Source organism: Patagioenas fasciata, chromosome 1 (genome assembly GCF_037038585.1).
Source record: "Patagioenas fasciata isolate bPatFas1 chromosome 1, bPatFas1.hap1, whole genome shotgun sequence".
Taxonomy (NCBI): Eukaryota; Metazoa; Chordata; class Aves; order Columbiformes; family Columbidae; genus Patagioenas; species Patagioenas fasciata.
Window position 1 is genome coordinate 175,844,282 of NC_092520.1, and position 14,926 is coordinate 175,859,207.

Genomic DNA, 14,926 nt, shown 5'->3' on the forward strand with positions numbered 1-14,926 from the left:
ACCAAGGTTAACTGTTATCAGAGCCCATTAGAGATCATTACTATGAGAAACAATGAGAGCTGCTTGTTATCGCTTTCTCCCTGCAGGACATGTCTGAGGGACTATAAACCTCTCTCCATCTTCCCCAGCATCACCTGCTACTGCCAGCACTGGCTATAATTGAATAAGCTCTATTCAAACGATAGCTAAATTTAGCAGATATTAGCATCATCTCTAGAGGGACAAAAACAGGGGAAGAAAGCTTTAAATAAATAGATTAAATTAACACTGAATAATAGATGTAATTCATGGCGGAGTGAACCTCTGTGCCTGAGGAGTCTAGCACAGCGTTAAGCCTGGATTTTGGGGCCTTACCGAGACAAAACGTGACATGGCTGCTGCTGTCCCCTTTCCTGCTCGCCTGTCACTATCCCTGTGAAGGCCCCTGGGGAGCCCGGGCCCCACTGCAGGTGGAACACAGCAAGCCTGCCGGGACACACACTGCCGAGGCAGGAGAGAGGGGCAATAAGTAAGGGCGACCAGCAACAGGCGGGCCCACCCGCTGTGGGCGATGCTAGCTCAGTCCGAACCTCGGACGGCCCCACGCAACACAGCGCCACAACATGGCGCACCGGCCTTCCCGCTCAATACCCGCCGCAGCGCCTTCTGCGCATGCGCGCCTGGCCGCGCATGGTGCCGGAAGTGTGGCGCTGCAGAGACGGAAGCGGCTTCACGCCCAGGCGGAAGTGTGGCGAGGAGGTGGAAGTGGGCTCCCGGTGGGGTGTGCGCGGACATGTCGGCCTCGCTGCTGCGGCGGGGACTGGAGCTGCTGGAGGCGCCGGGTGGGCCCGCGGGGGTCGAGGGACGTGGGGAGGGTGATTCCCGGCGTGCGGTCCGAGTAACCCCGTCCCTCTTCGCGCTGCAGGCCAGGGAAAGGCCCCGCCGGGACTGCGACAGGAGCGGGCCGGCCCCAGGGCGGCGGGCGCTGCGAGGCGGAGGAAGGCGGCGGCGGAGCCCCGGAGGAACAAGGCGACAGTCAAGGGCAGAGTCGTGAAGTCGGCGATAGGTGAGTCCCGGCTGGACTCCGGGAGGGCGGGAAGCAGCTTTGCCGCCGTGCTCAGCCCCCACACCATGTTGCCTTGTGCTGTCCCGCAGCCGCCCCTCCCCGTGTGGTCCTCCTGGGTGCCTGGTCCGTGTCCCTCGCTTAAACGCGGCCTGGTCTGTGGAAGCACCCCTATCCCTGGGCTGTAGCAGCGTCTCTTTCTCCCGGGGCCTTCCTGATCAATCCTTCTGTGCTGCTGATGTGTTTTGTCCCACTCTGCTCTGACCTAGAGGAGTATCATAAGAAGAAGGCCGTGAACCACCTGAGCGAAAACCTACAGTACATGCTGAAGAGACAACTTGTTGCAAACAAAGCCATCACAGAACAAGTAAGATGGTCACTTCTTTCTGTGGGGGTGTGCCTCCACTGAGGAACACGGGTGAATGGGAGTCAGCCCCAGATGTTTCAGCCGAGGTCCCGTGTGAAGGAGTCAGGTTAACTTTCTTTCTGCCCTGGCAAAACAACTTATTAAGCTTTAAACTCTTTTGAAATGTTGTCCCCTGTGATGTGCTTTTGTACTAGTTAAAATGCGCTGACAGCTATTGGCTTTTCTTAATTACCAAATGTATTTCATAGCTTCAGCTGGTAAAGAAGCCCTGGTTCAGACCTTCTCCCCACTGTCAATCAAATTGGCTTTCTCTGTAGCTGGAGGCTGTTTAGCAAAGTGCTAGATGTGCTGCCAGCTCATGTAACAGGAATTTCGTAGCATCCTGAGTGATGTTTCTCATAACCTGAGAATTTAACCAGTGGTCTTCTCCAAAAGGTGGATGGTGCATGCTAGATTTGAAGAGAATAGCTGACACTGCTAGAATATTGGACTATTTTTATGAGGTACAGGCTGTTAACTTACATGAAGAAAACAAGTGGTTTAGGCCAGTATTGCTCAGGCTGGACATTGTGAAAGGAGGTAATGGTGTATTAGAAAGTACTGAGGAAATTCCACCAACTTGTTGGTTTTTCAGGCTATCTCATGGAGAGACAGGATAAAAGAAGGTCACAGTTTCAGAAAGGCCTGAATTGAACTCAATGTTTCTATTTGTGTGACAGTTACCAGAGAGTAGTCTTCATATTTGACTCCAAATACTAAGTTGGTATTTGCTGTTGTCTGAGACATCTGCTTTGGTTAATGTCAGTGATTGCCTCTCACTTTTCTTTGGAGGCATTCTGCGATATCACAGGGTACTAGTAGAATAGCAGGGATGCTGCAGGTGAGCTTGGAAATCACTATTTTGTGGTTTGGTCTGGATAACAGTGGCTGTTGTTTTTTCCTTTTTTTTATTGTCTGAAGGTTCTTGTGCAAAACAGAGGCAGGAAGTCCAAAGATCAGCCTCCAAAGAAGGTGGCAAAGAAGAAGCCTCAGGGCACTGTCTTTACTGAGGAAGATTTCCGTAAATTTGAGAGAGAATACTTTGGGAGACCATAAACAACATGACAGCGATTCTCACCGCTCCGGTCTTTCTGCAGCTGAGTGCTCAACACGCAGGACTGACCATTTCCTCAGCATGTTTGAGACAGGACACAGGACACTTGTGTCTGTCAGCCAGAGCTTTAATGTCACACTTGCAGAGCAGCTCTGCATCTGTGCAGAACTTATTACTGGCCAGCTCGTCCCATGGAGGTTCTCTTGGCTCTGAGATGTGTTGTCTTTATAATTATCTCCCTTCAGCCAGGATGTCTTGCATTCTTAATGCAGAAGGGTGAACCAAGCCAAATATAAATCTTGTTCCCCTTCCTCAGGATGTAAGGTTTCTGCTACCTGTGTGATCTGGCAGGGAGTTTTAAAGTACTGTATCTGAATGGAGAAACATTTCAGGCCACCAGTGATAGATCATCAGAAGGGAAGGATGCTTTGAAAGACTGTTAAACCGGAGTGGCCCTGCAGTTTTTATTCTTGTTACAGCCTCCGTTGGGTTTTCAGTCATTTTGTATATGTCATTTGATTAGATAATTATTGCAGGCACTGCCTGTTTTTGCCTTTGTAATAGTCATTATGATGACAGGCTACAACTGAAGAAGACAAATGGTGTCACTGTTCTGATCCAAGCATTCCTCTCTTTAGGATGACTCAGTTGTGTGATTTACCTCTCTGATTCATGTTGACACGTGTTTAATCTTCTCCCTGATGTGCTCAGGCCTTCAAAGAGTGCAGGCTGGAACAGAGATGACTCCTGTCTTGCCTGCTCATGGTCTCACCAAGGAAGAACTCTTGCATGGATAAAGTTGTCCTTTAGATTCTTAGACCTGAGCCTTTTGCCACAGTTCAGGAGGACACTGCTGCTGGCTCCTGCCAGCTTCTGGAGCTAGGAGGGGTTGTGACCATGTGTCAGTCTCCACATGAAGTTAAAATCTTCTGAGGCAGAGGTTGTGGAGAAGTTTTTTCTACCAGCAGCTCAATTCTCTGCTGCAACAAATAGAAGGCCCAGCAGGTGGGAGTGTTGTTACAGACACTCTTCCTTGCTAAGCCACTGTAAATATGCTCCTGGAGAGCTCCCGCCACTGCCCTTTCCTGCCCGTTGCCGAAGAAGATGGGAAGTGTGTTCCCTTCGGAAAAGAGGTAAGGAGAGGGGCTAATGCTAAGCTTTACTTAGACTCAGGAGCAGATTACAAGTGGCTTGCCTAACCAGCGCGGCAGCTGGATTATATGTCAGCACTGGAGGGAATTTGGTAACCTTTCCCTGCCCTTTGACTGTAATTCTCAGTAGTGTCCTCATTAGGCTGTTCCTCCTCTGCTGTGTTTTTTCCCTCTTGTCTGCATGAGAGAGAAGGTCACCCAGAAGTACAAGGTCCAGACGGGGGAAATAGCGAATATGTGTTTTCTGGAAATTGTGTAATAGCATGTGGGAGGGGATTTCTTGTAACAGGACCAAGTTCAACTATCTGCAGCCAGAAGTGGTAAATATAGAACAGTTCAAAGACCAGTTCTCTTCTTTTTCAGCTTGTTTGTTGCTACTGAAGTTAAAAAAGGTGTTTAAAAAAGAGAATGACTGCTTCTTAAAAGAATGGAAACACTACTATTTGAAAAAGTAGTTGAGTCAAATGTGTGTGCAGCACATGCCTTCTTTAAGACATCTTCACCCTGTGCCTGCTGCAGTGCGTGAGAGCTGGTTGAACACATGCAGCTCTGTGAGGAGATGTCATGAAGACTATCTAGGGGGTGAAAAAGTTGGCAGTGCCACAGCTTGACTTGAAAGCAGGAAATTGCTGGGGTGTTACTTTGTGTCAAGCCCTCAGTGTTTGGTAGTTCCTTTGACCTTACAGAGGTCCTGGGCGTCACCCCCTGCGCCTCCTCTACCAGTTCTTCCTACGCTGCTGTTTGCAGAAAGAGAGCAAAACCATCCTTTGTTGCTCCAGGAAGGAGCACTCGGCTGATGTGGTTCCCTCTTTCTGTACAAAACCCAGCTTGTTCGCTTGCAAATGTAAGCAAACAGAAAAGCTGTTCTTACAAAGTTAACAAGGAAATTAAAAGTAAGGCCTAGAGCAATTTTCGCCTAGGATAACACACCACTCCCCCTGATCTGTGGAGTTCTCAAGTTGGATGGCAGTAATAAAGATTACAGGCTGGAAGACTGTTAGGACCAACACAAGTAATCAGCATACTTCTTGTGGCTACATCGTTGTATTGTTAACAAGGGTAAAGGTACCTGACTGGCTGGATTTTGCCATGTGAAATAAAACTTAATTGTACACTCAACAGTATCCTTAATTACATTAAGCTTGAGCTTGTGGGAGGAAACCAAGCAGAAATTAATGGGTGGCTCTAGATAAACCACCTTCTGCTGGGGCGAAGATCTGATGTGTTCTAGCCTTGATTTTCCACCTCTAGTGGAGCTGGACCTCCTAGAAAGAACAGCAGTGCCAGCTGCACACTGGGGAGATAAGGACAGGAGCTGGTTGGCCCCTGAGGTTAATGTGTTCAAGCTAGAGGGGAGAATGGATACCAGCCTGTTACATGTGCCTGATGATAAGCTAGAGCTAAGCATCTTCTCATCCTCCCAACTGTCTCTGTTACGGCCTAGTTGTGCCTAGAGCACACCAGCTCCTCAGTGGTACTGGAACCCCAAGAGTTGCCTGTCTTAGAGCAACTTGTGCCATCTCTCTGCTCCTCACAGCCAGACTTTGCCACCCCACAAAGGAGAGAAGAGGGGCTCAGGGAAGGAGCAGCTGCTGTAGCTGCTTTTCCCATTTGGCCTCCAACCCCCACGCCAGACACCGCAGCCCTCAGACCTGCCGGGTGGAATTTCTGTCCCATGCAGCTGCGAGCAGTGGTGCGGGGAGGCATCTCAAGGGCTGCGTGCTGGCTGAGCTCATCGGGCTGCTGGCACCCTGCCCAGCTCTGCGACACCGGCCGAGTGTCCTGCAGCAGAGAACAGAGGTGGCAGAGCTGGGGAAGGAGGAGGGGGTGCCATCTTACAGTGCATCCCACCCCTGGGCAGCAGCGAGTGGGAATGGGAGGTGGCAGCAGCAGCTTTAATATAAATGCAAATAAAAGATCTGGAGTGTTATTTATGCAGTAGAACCTTTCCAGGGACATGGTTTAGAAGAGGAAGAGTAACCCCCAGATGCTCAGTGTTGAGTTAGCTTTTTGTGAATAAGATTCATCAAGCCAGTTAATGCCCTATCAATTCCTCTGTTATGTGGATGGAAAGCAAATAGGAATATTTGCTTGGACAGGTACAAGCCAATGCAAACCAATGCAGCCTCTGCTGTGTCAGCAAGTCGTCTTTAGTGTGGAAAGCAACACCAGCTAATATCAGTGTTATATGGGGGGGAGGACTGCAAATGTAAACCAAGAAAACGCAGTTGCTCAGGACACTAACCAACTTTTTACCTCTGAAATGCAATAGCTGTAACAAACCTAGCTGTGAAGGAACAAAGACAGACTGTAGAACTTGCTCAGGCAAACATGACTTAATATGCTGAAAAGGCTGTGGGGGAATACTGGGAGGAGGGTCCTAAAAACCTTTGGGAACCTCAGCTTCTCGTTTCTTTTTCAGGACTGACTCCCATTTCAGTCTTACTGATGATCAGCACAGCATCAGCACTGACAACCCTGATGGGCTCCCAAATGCCTCAGGTAAAGGACTGGTTATTGTAGAAAGGTTGCACAGCAGCAGTGCCCTGAATAACTCACAAATGAAAAGTAACAGCAAAAGGAAGTTTCTCATTTTGAGACAAGGAGACCCATCAATTCAATTAAAAATGAGGACCGTAAAAGAAGACAGGCTGCCTAATGCCTGCTCAAAATATGGAACTCCAGCCAAGCCAGGCTGAAGGTTAGTAGGTTTGAGACAGATTAAAGGTTTGCATGTCTATCCATAGTTACATTAAATAGGATTAACAGTGCCAACCACTAACTGGTGGGGGCAGGAGACATGAAAAGCATGAAGGTTGCTCTGCAGCTGTCTACAGGCTTACAGGCAGCTTTTTCTGAACAAATCAGCTGTTGGCAGGGCTAACCAGTAATCCAGCCAAGCTGGTCTGTCCTGAGCTGCACCATTTGTGTGCCAACAAGTCCATTTATCTCCTTTAACAGGAGGCAAAGACCACGTCTCTTTCTCTGACTGTCCCTGTGCTGCAATGGAGATGCAGAGGAGTTCCAGAACGAGGAAATTCTCTGCCCTATATAAATTAAGCTGACATGTCTGCTGCGCTTGGAACTCATTCCCTGCCCTTTTTTGAAGGGTGCATATGTGTAAAAGGGAGGAAGAGAGCAGGTGAAGGAGAAATGAGAGGCAGCTAGCCATTACTTGGAGAACATACACCTAGGTAATAGGGAAATTGGAGCTTGTGGGTAGAGCTGGCTTCATTCGGTGCCTTGTGACACTGCATGAGTACACTGAAAATAATGCAGGGACAGCATACCTGGGATACCTGAGGAACCAAAATAGTACTGCCTAGGTTGGGGGACCAGGCTCCTCTGCTAGAGCTCACAAGCCCCAGCTAAACAACCTGAAGCGTTTCAATGGGAAAATCAGGAGAAATGAGCTTTTCTGGCCCAGCAAGGGTTATTCATGGTAAGACTCCAAGACTGTCCTTGCACTGGAAATGAAGTGTAACAGGAGCATATGTGCTGAGTTGCACAGGAAGGCTGTGAATACATCAGGAGGACAGAGGAAGGGAGGTTGTCTGCAGAAGCTACTCGAACTGTATTAAGAAAAAAATAATAGTATACACAACATGGAAATTATGCATATAGGAAAGGCAATGTAGACATATAGATCCTGTCATTTTCAAAGGCCTAAGCCTATGGAAAAATAAAGAAAACGTGTGATTCTAAACAAAAATGTGTAATTTCCCACACCAAAAAAAAACGCTTTCTGAATTAGAAACAGGTTTAGTAAGCGGAGAAGAAGGGGGGCTACACAGCGGTGAGGGTTGAAAAAGCAAGGGACATCTCAAAACAGAGAAAGTACATGGATATGCCAAGAACAAAAGCTGAACCATACCTTTAAAAAAGGTGAGGCAATGCTTGAGGTTGTAGGAAATGCAGGCAAGTCAAGGAGTATATTTTTTGCAAAAGGCACATGACTCCTCTGTGGAGAAAATGTGGCTTTGGGGGTGGGGGAAAGGGGGCTGTGACCAGACTGCCACTGTGTGAAATTGTTTCAATCAGAATAATCCACATTTTCATTCTACCAGTCCAGCTCAGCAGTGCTGAGGGAGCATTCATCTCCCAAAGGACAGCCTGTCCTTGCAGCTATTTCTGGGCTTTCTGCCAGGGCAAAAGCTATTTGGAAGATTTTATCATCATTCTTCCTCCATCCTCCAAAGCTGCAGCTGGGGATTTATTTTTGTAAGCGTGCTGCAAAGGTGCATCTGTTTCTCTGCATAGGCATGCGAAGAAGTGGTCAGCGGGGGTGGTTTCCTCTTCTCTTTTGCAAAGAGAAGTGCAAGCGCCGGGGTCTCTCTAGAGGCAGGGCAAAGAGGAAGGTGGTTGCAAATATCGTGATAACAGCAGAAACAGGCTTGTGAGAAGAGGCTGTATGTTGTCAGAGCAGCTTTGTGAGCAGTGAACCGCCAGGGGTTGTTTGGTTATGTATGGTAATATCAGACTCATGTTTACCGTGTAGCACAAAGCTCAGGAATCAGCAGCCTGAGGGTCATCCACACTGTGCGTGTGAAGTCCACTTCACTGCCCCTAATTCAGAGGAAAAATAATCGAGACAGAAATCCCTTCAGCCGTGCCAACTTCAGATTGAAACAGCACTTATATAACATATATTGGGGGAATTCTGCTGTTTCCAAATATGTAGAAGAACTGAGCTGCTGCTGGGGTAGGTAAAGTCTGTATTTCATGCACTACAATCTATTTCTGGACATGGTATCACACTGTATGCCAGCTGCAAGGACTTGATTGAAGCACATTTATTCTTAGAGGCTGTGAGAAAAAGAAGACAGCTCCTGCAGTTTGCAAAATGTAAAATCAGTCACCAGGCAGGAGGCTCTCAGACCTTTTTTTCTCCTGTGGGCTGGGGTTTGTAACGTGACCGTGTCCTCAGTGTTCTTGCAGCAGGCTCAACAAGCTGCTGGGCTGCAGAGCCAAGTGGTGTGACACCAGCTGTGCCTAGCACAAGCCGGGAGGAAAAGGCTAAATGACAAATGCAGCGGAAGAGTCAGCTCTAATCTCTAGCCAGTGTAAAATCTTAACGAAGTTACTAAGTATGGAAACGCGCTGTCATTTCAAGTAGGCGTTGCATAAGGTTGCCATATTGGCTGCCTCTGCAAAGCTGCAAGCTCAGAGCCTCAGCAAACAGTAACAATGCCAGCTGCTCCCTAAGAGCGCGTGTCTGGTTCTCCTGCAAGGAGTCCTATAAAACACACACCTGGACACGGGGCAGAGAGTGAAACAGGATGGATGCGTCATGCATTCCTTGTCTCCTTTCCCAGCTCTGATCTTCCTTTCCTGGAGTGAGTGTAATTTGGTTAACTGGAGCTACATACTCTCCAGAGGGCTGTAGAAACTAGAACCATGTATTTACTGGCCAGCACAGACGCTGCCTCATCTGCCTGCAGAGCATGAACTCAAAAGAAAAGAAATTATTTTAGTCGGGGTGGCTCGCATACAGCCCTACCATGGGATGGTGGACAAAGGTACTGACATCTTCCCAGGCTTTGGGTGAGCCGAGCAAGGGCTGCAAAAATATACCCACTACCCTCACAACACAGGCTGCTGGCAGGCTTAAGCAGAAGTTGCAATGGCTCTAAGGGAAGTAGAAGTGGTGAAAGGGGGATCAGCCTGGGGAGGAGAGGCTTGCTCTGCACAGAGAAGCCACTTGCTGATACACTCATACAGGTCACCCTGTTTTCTGTGGCTCAGCTGAGATCAAGCACATCAACAGTCACCTCAGGTGCAGATTTGACCCATCAAGGGCAAGATTGTCCTGCTCATTGGGCTTTCCTGCCGCTAGTTATCCCCGTCCCCAGCCTTGCAGGTCCAGCTGATCTGAAAGAAACCTATTAGGTTGCTTTACCTCACAAAACAGAGCAGTCCCCCATCCCCACATGCGGTGATCGATAAGCTTTGGAGAGCAAAGCAGCACTTGAAGCAGGACTGTGATGTGCTGCCAGCCTGCAGTGCTCCCCACTTACACAGTACGTGTCAGAACACTTGTCTGGGAGGTGAGAGGTGGAGCAGATGCTCCCATAAAAGCAAGGAGTCCAGGCTGAGGCTGCTGAAATAACAGGGAACTCACTGCCTCATGAAACCCAAGGTGAGGGTCCTAGTTACCCATTTTCAATTGGGCATGAGCCCTAACTCCTGAGAGGGAGTCTTTTTGCTGTAAGTGACATAGCATCCATGTCACCCAGGCCCCAGCTGTAAGCACAGGCAGGTCAAGTCACCACCAAGGGCCTGATCTGCTCAGCCTTCCCTGCCAGCAACAGGCTGTCTGCTGCCAGCAGCCACCTCCTTCATCTGCTGCTGGAGGAGACCCCAGGCAGCAGGTCCCAGAGCGCACGGCTGTTGTCCCATGTCACACACCAGCTAATGGCTTGGGCAACAAATAGGGTTGGAGGACTGCAGCCATAGCTTGAGGACACAAGGAGCTTAAGTGTCAGAAACACAGACCCTCCTTCCCCACCCCAAACAAGGCTGCAATCAGACAAATTATTTTCGGTTTTAAATACCATTAGAGGCCTTTTTGCTCCCTGCTCTGGTGCTGGCTGGAGCCCAGATCTGGCCAAGGCCAGTCCTGAAGCCACCACACTGTGTGTGAGCGCCAGCCAGATGGGGACGTGCAGGTACCTGAGCTGGGCAGCTTACTGGGTTGTGTCAGGGCAAGTGAGAAGGAATCTTAACTCCTCGGGGAAGGATGTGCATGTCCACATGCCAAAGCTGGCTCCAGCAGGCCAAGCAGGAATTAGGTACTGCTAAATCTGGGTATCAGTGGCCAAAAAAAAAAAAAAAAAAAATTGGAATGTCCCAAATCCTGAAGCTTCTATCAGCAGAGTGTGGCAATGCTGGATGTGGAACTTTACTGACATTAAGAACCTCACAGAACTAGAACCAGCCTCAAACAATTTCATTGCACTGAGTGTTTAGACTGTAAACTTACTCTGTAATAGAAGGGCACTAATTAAAATCTACAGGCAGAAACCAACCTGCTACACAGGCTCTTGCCTGTCATCTTTGCATCCAAGTTCTCTTCAGTGTGTAATAGACACCATCACGGTAGGGTTGTGTTTTATTTTTTCCCCATTGCATCTTTTCTGTTGCCACGCTCTGGCACCAGAGTTAACTTGCCTACCATGGCCCCACTGAGCAATGCAAACCCCAGGAGCCAGGCTGCAGCTGTCAACAACCCCCACCCATGTCCCCAGCACACACGCTGCTCCAGCTCACTCACCAGCCCCAGGGCTGCCTCACAGTAGAGCTGATCTAGCTTTATAGACCAATCCATCTGTTCCCTTGGCAGATTTAAATTTATGTTTACACCTTCCAATTGGACACTACTCTGGCTGTCAGAAGCCTCCAAGTCTTTCACACATGAATGTCTTCTATTGTTAAGAGCACTAAGAGTAACCCCACCCATCCAGCCCAGTTGACTTACCACAGTGTGAGAGCTGCCCCTACTTCCCCCCACCAGCTTGGGCCAGGAAACACACCTCCTGCCCATGTTTTGGACATATTTGGGGAACCACGTGGAGATGAGAAACCAGAAGAACCAGTTTGACACTGCCATGACTCACTCTGGAGTATCTCCAAGTGAGCTACTCATTTCTTCCCATTTATGTTCACAACCATTTTTTTCATGTTTCATACTAGTTTCCCTCCTTCAGAAATTATGACCCTCCCACCAGAATCTTTAGCTTATCTTGTACAAAGACCTTACACAGACTCTCAGTGAAATGGAAGGCTTTTGCTACTGGAGAAATGGGTGCACACTACTTTGACACCCCTCACTTCACTTTATGTATCTGATGTAAAATGCTGAAATGTATGTAAACTGGAGGTGACAAGCCACTGGAGTCACTGTATCACTTGTACAGACCAACAGCACTTCCCAGGCACTTGCAAGGCACCCATTACCCATGAGAACAGCATTCTCCTCTGAAGACATCAATACACCCTTACAGCTTAGTGTTTGTATTTACACCTAGGTGTGGTGCAAGTTGTGCTTGTTTTACAGGTACCCAGATATCACACCAGAATTGCAACTTTACTATAAAATAATTTATTAGACAGCAATACACAGCTTCAGCAGCAAGCTTATATACATGCACATGAACACTACTCACTACCCTACTCAGGGACTCTAGCTCTTTTGCCCTTGGCCTGGCGGACCTCTTCAATCAGATCTTTTAAGTATTGGATTTCCTTACTAAGTGAATCTGCTTTCTCCTTCAGGGCCTGATTCTTTTGCTCTAGCTCTCTGCACTCCCCAGACAGCGCCTCCTGTTCCGCCCTCTTCTTCTGCCGGTATCGCGTGGCAGCCGTCTTATTCTGCTCCATCTTTTTCAGTTTCTTATCTATTTTCTTTTCTCCTTTTATCTTTGCTGGCACAACCTTCTCTGCAGGGTAATCATACGGTTTGGACCGCACAGAGCCACAGGTGGCATCTGTAGGGAACTGGTGGTCATGGGGGGACCCAAGTGAATGGGTAGGGCTGTGCTGGGGTGTTCCCACATAGGAGTCTGGGCTCATGCATATCCCACTGTCATCTGAATGGTTCTCCTCCTCTTTCTCGGACTTGGTGATCACTACCACGTAGGTGGGGCCCTCCTGTTTTCTTTCTCCTTCCAGAACATCCACTTCACTACCTAGGTCTAAACTAAATGAATGGTCTGGAGTGGAAGTCAGAGACCCTGGGGAGAGGGGAAAGGACCAAAGGGAAGCAAATGGGGCCATTGGATCTGCTCCCATGGGAGATTCGGGGAGATGGGTGATTAGGTCAGTTATCAGTGGAGGCTCTTTGTTGTGAAATTCCTGGATGGTAGGGTTAAATAGGAGATCACACGTGTCTTCCAACGTGGCCATCAGCTCGTCTGGTGAGGTGGCTTCCAGATGTTCCATACCTAACAGGGCATCAAAATCAAATTCCTTCAGATCCATCTTCTCCACCATCCACTCCATGCCAGAAAAGGCATCCTCTGTACAAGAAAAAAATTACTATTTCAGTAAAACAGCTACCAATGCAATTTAAGCAGCTGAAAATAATCTAGAAATTCATCTAAACATCTTCCCTCTGTATTGGTATGAAAAAATCCTGCCATTTAGCTACATAAGACTGCAGGGTACCATGGAAGCCATCAGCTGTTCTGACATTCCTTCCCCCTTACTCCAAGACCAGAAGAATTCAGGGCTATTTGAAACACACAGCTTGCTTCTTGTGACCTCTGCCAAGGAACAGCACCACAGCAGCTGGTATGTTATTAAAAGGGCAACAGAAGTGTCATTTTACCATACAGCAGTCCAGTAACCAGCAAGTCTGTATTGTGCAAGCAGTGTGGTATACATGGCTTCCAAGCAGAGGTATGCATGTGAGGTTGCCTTAATATTTATGAAAACTTACCAGTTTCAACATTTTTAATTGTAATGTTACTCAATATATTATGTGCCACTGTGATTGATGCAAATGATTTACTTACCCTGGCTGCTATCTATGGTGTTGCCTAAACTGTCCACAGCAAGCCAATTGGAGGAGACTGCCTTAGCCTTGTCGCTGGAGAACCCATGCGAACCGAGGGGCTCGGCCACCTCCAGGTAGTCATCTAGGAGTCCCAGACTTTCCTCAGCCACCGAACACGGCTGGCTGAAGGGGGATAATGAATCCCCCAACAGCATCTCGTTGTTCAAGAGGCTCATTTTCTTCAGTTTTTAATGCTTTGATGTCAAAGGATGTAGACAAGGAGAAGATCTTTTCGTCAACTACAGCAATGCTGCTGTGTGGTGCTTTGAAAAACCTGTAAATAAAACTTTAATTCATCAGTACTTGTTCGACCAGCATAGCAGCTTTTCAAAAGCAAGGCCACTTCAGAGGTGTGGCAGCACTCTACAGGCTCGTCTAACTTCTCCATTTGCGGGACTTCTGTTTGCCTAAAACGTAACATTTTATGCTTTTAACTTTCCACTAAAGGCTCGCCAGAGCCGGCAGCAGGTGCGAGTTTTCCCCTCGGCTCCATCCTGCCCAGAAGCGGCAGGGCCCCGCCCCGCCGGCAGCGCAGCCATTTCGCGATCCCGCCGCGTCCGTCTCTCTCCCCGCCCAGGCACCGCCGCCATTTTGTGTCCTGCCACGTTTCCAGCGCCGGCTCCCCGGGGCCCAACACCCAGGGAACAGGGCGGACAAGGGCAACGGGACCGTCCTGGCATCAACCTGCTCACGGCACAGGGCTTCTGTCTGAGATACCAAATCGAGTGACACACGCACCGTCCACTTTTTTTTCCCCCCACTCGAGTTTCCAGAGAGCTATGAAACCCCTCCGCATCACCAGGGCAGAACGAACGCTGCAGCGCTGAAGGATTACAGCTCCACTGCCCGTTCATACCAACAGCCCCCGGTTGTCTTCGGACGATACACCCAGTAACACTTACACTCAGAACTCCAGTCCCCCGTTTCCCCCATACAGCAGCATCCCCCACGCGGGGTAAAGATCCCCCCGCCCGCATTAAAGTGCTACTCTTACTCCCACGGCAACCCCATGAAACGGGAAAAAATCCCACGCTGGCGGGAAATGGGTTTTCTTGAACGATATAAGACACTAGAATTCGTTCTGATTTGTTCTGAAGTGTCATTTCCTGCCCTTTCTGACACCCGCCGCCCCCGGGGTGGTTGAGCCCACACAAAGATGCCCCCTCCTCCCGTCCTATTGCCCATATACTTCCCCTCTCTCCCCCCTGGGAGATACCACCCCATACTCTACGGGCGATGAACCCAGCTCCAAAGCCCACTTAAAAGGGGAGACAAATACCCCTAGCAGCACACAGGTGACAGAATTCCCGTCTCTCCCACACGATACTCACGCCATGGTTGCAGATGCCGGGGGTGTGCTGAGGCCGCCGCCGCTGCTGCTGCCCCTGCTGCACTGGCCGATGCCGCCGCTGGCCCTGCCGCCCTTAAAGAGCCATGGCGGCCAGGGGAGGGGAGACTGCTCCGGTCCGCGCCGCGCGGGAGGCTGCTGCGCGCACAGACACTTACACCTCCCCCACTTACAGCTACTGAGACACAATGAGGTGGCAGCGCCCGCGCGCCGCCTTTATATATGAGCGGAATTATGCAAAAACAAGATCCGGCCGTGAGGTGTCCTTCCGCAGCGTCACCTGGATTTCGCCAGTGCCCGCCGGCCTGTAGCCTATCTTTGGACTTCTCTCCTTCCTTTGTACTATGGGTTAAACGCAGGAGACGGCGA

The 14,926-nt window shown here is 49.2% G+C and overlaps 2 protein-coding genes across 2 annotated transcripts; one reads left to right on the top strand and one right to left on the bottom strand.

Moving 5' to 3' along the window:
* The first annotated feature begins 702 nt into the window (after positions 1-702).
* On the top strand, positions 703-4,772 carry RPS19BP1 (ribosomal protein S19 binding protein 1). Its single transcript, XM_065853031.2, has 4 exons — positions 703-821; positions 905-1,045; positions 1,312-1,409; positions 2,370-4,772. Exons 1-4 carry the CDS (start codon positions 773-775, stop codon positions 2,502-2,504), a joined length of 423 nt encoding a protein of 140 aa, XP_065709103.1. The 5' UTR covers positions 703-772; the 3' UTR covers positions 2,505-4,772.
* A 6,959-nt stretch (positions 4,773-11,731) lies between these two features.
* ATF4 (activating transcription factor 4) lies at positions 11,732-14,759 on the bottom strand. Its single transcript, XM_065850909.2, has 3 exons — positions 14,541-14,759; positions 13,169-13,483; positions 11,732-12,670 (listed from the first exon to the last, which is right to left on the bottom strand). Exons 2-3 carry the CDS (start codon positions 13,383-13,385, stop codon positions 11,823-11,825), a joined length of 1,065 nt encoding a protein of 354 aa, XP_065706981.1. The 5' UTR covers positions 13,386-13,483; positions 14,541-14,759; the 3' UTR covers positions 11,732-11,822.
* Between the last annotated feature and the right edge of the window lie 167 nt (positions 14,760-14,926).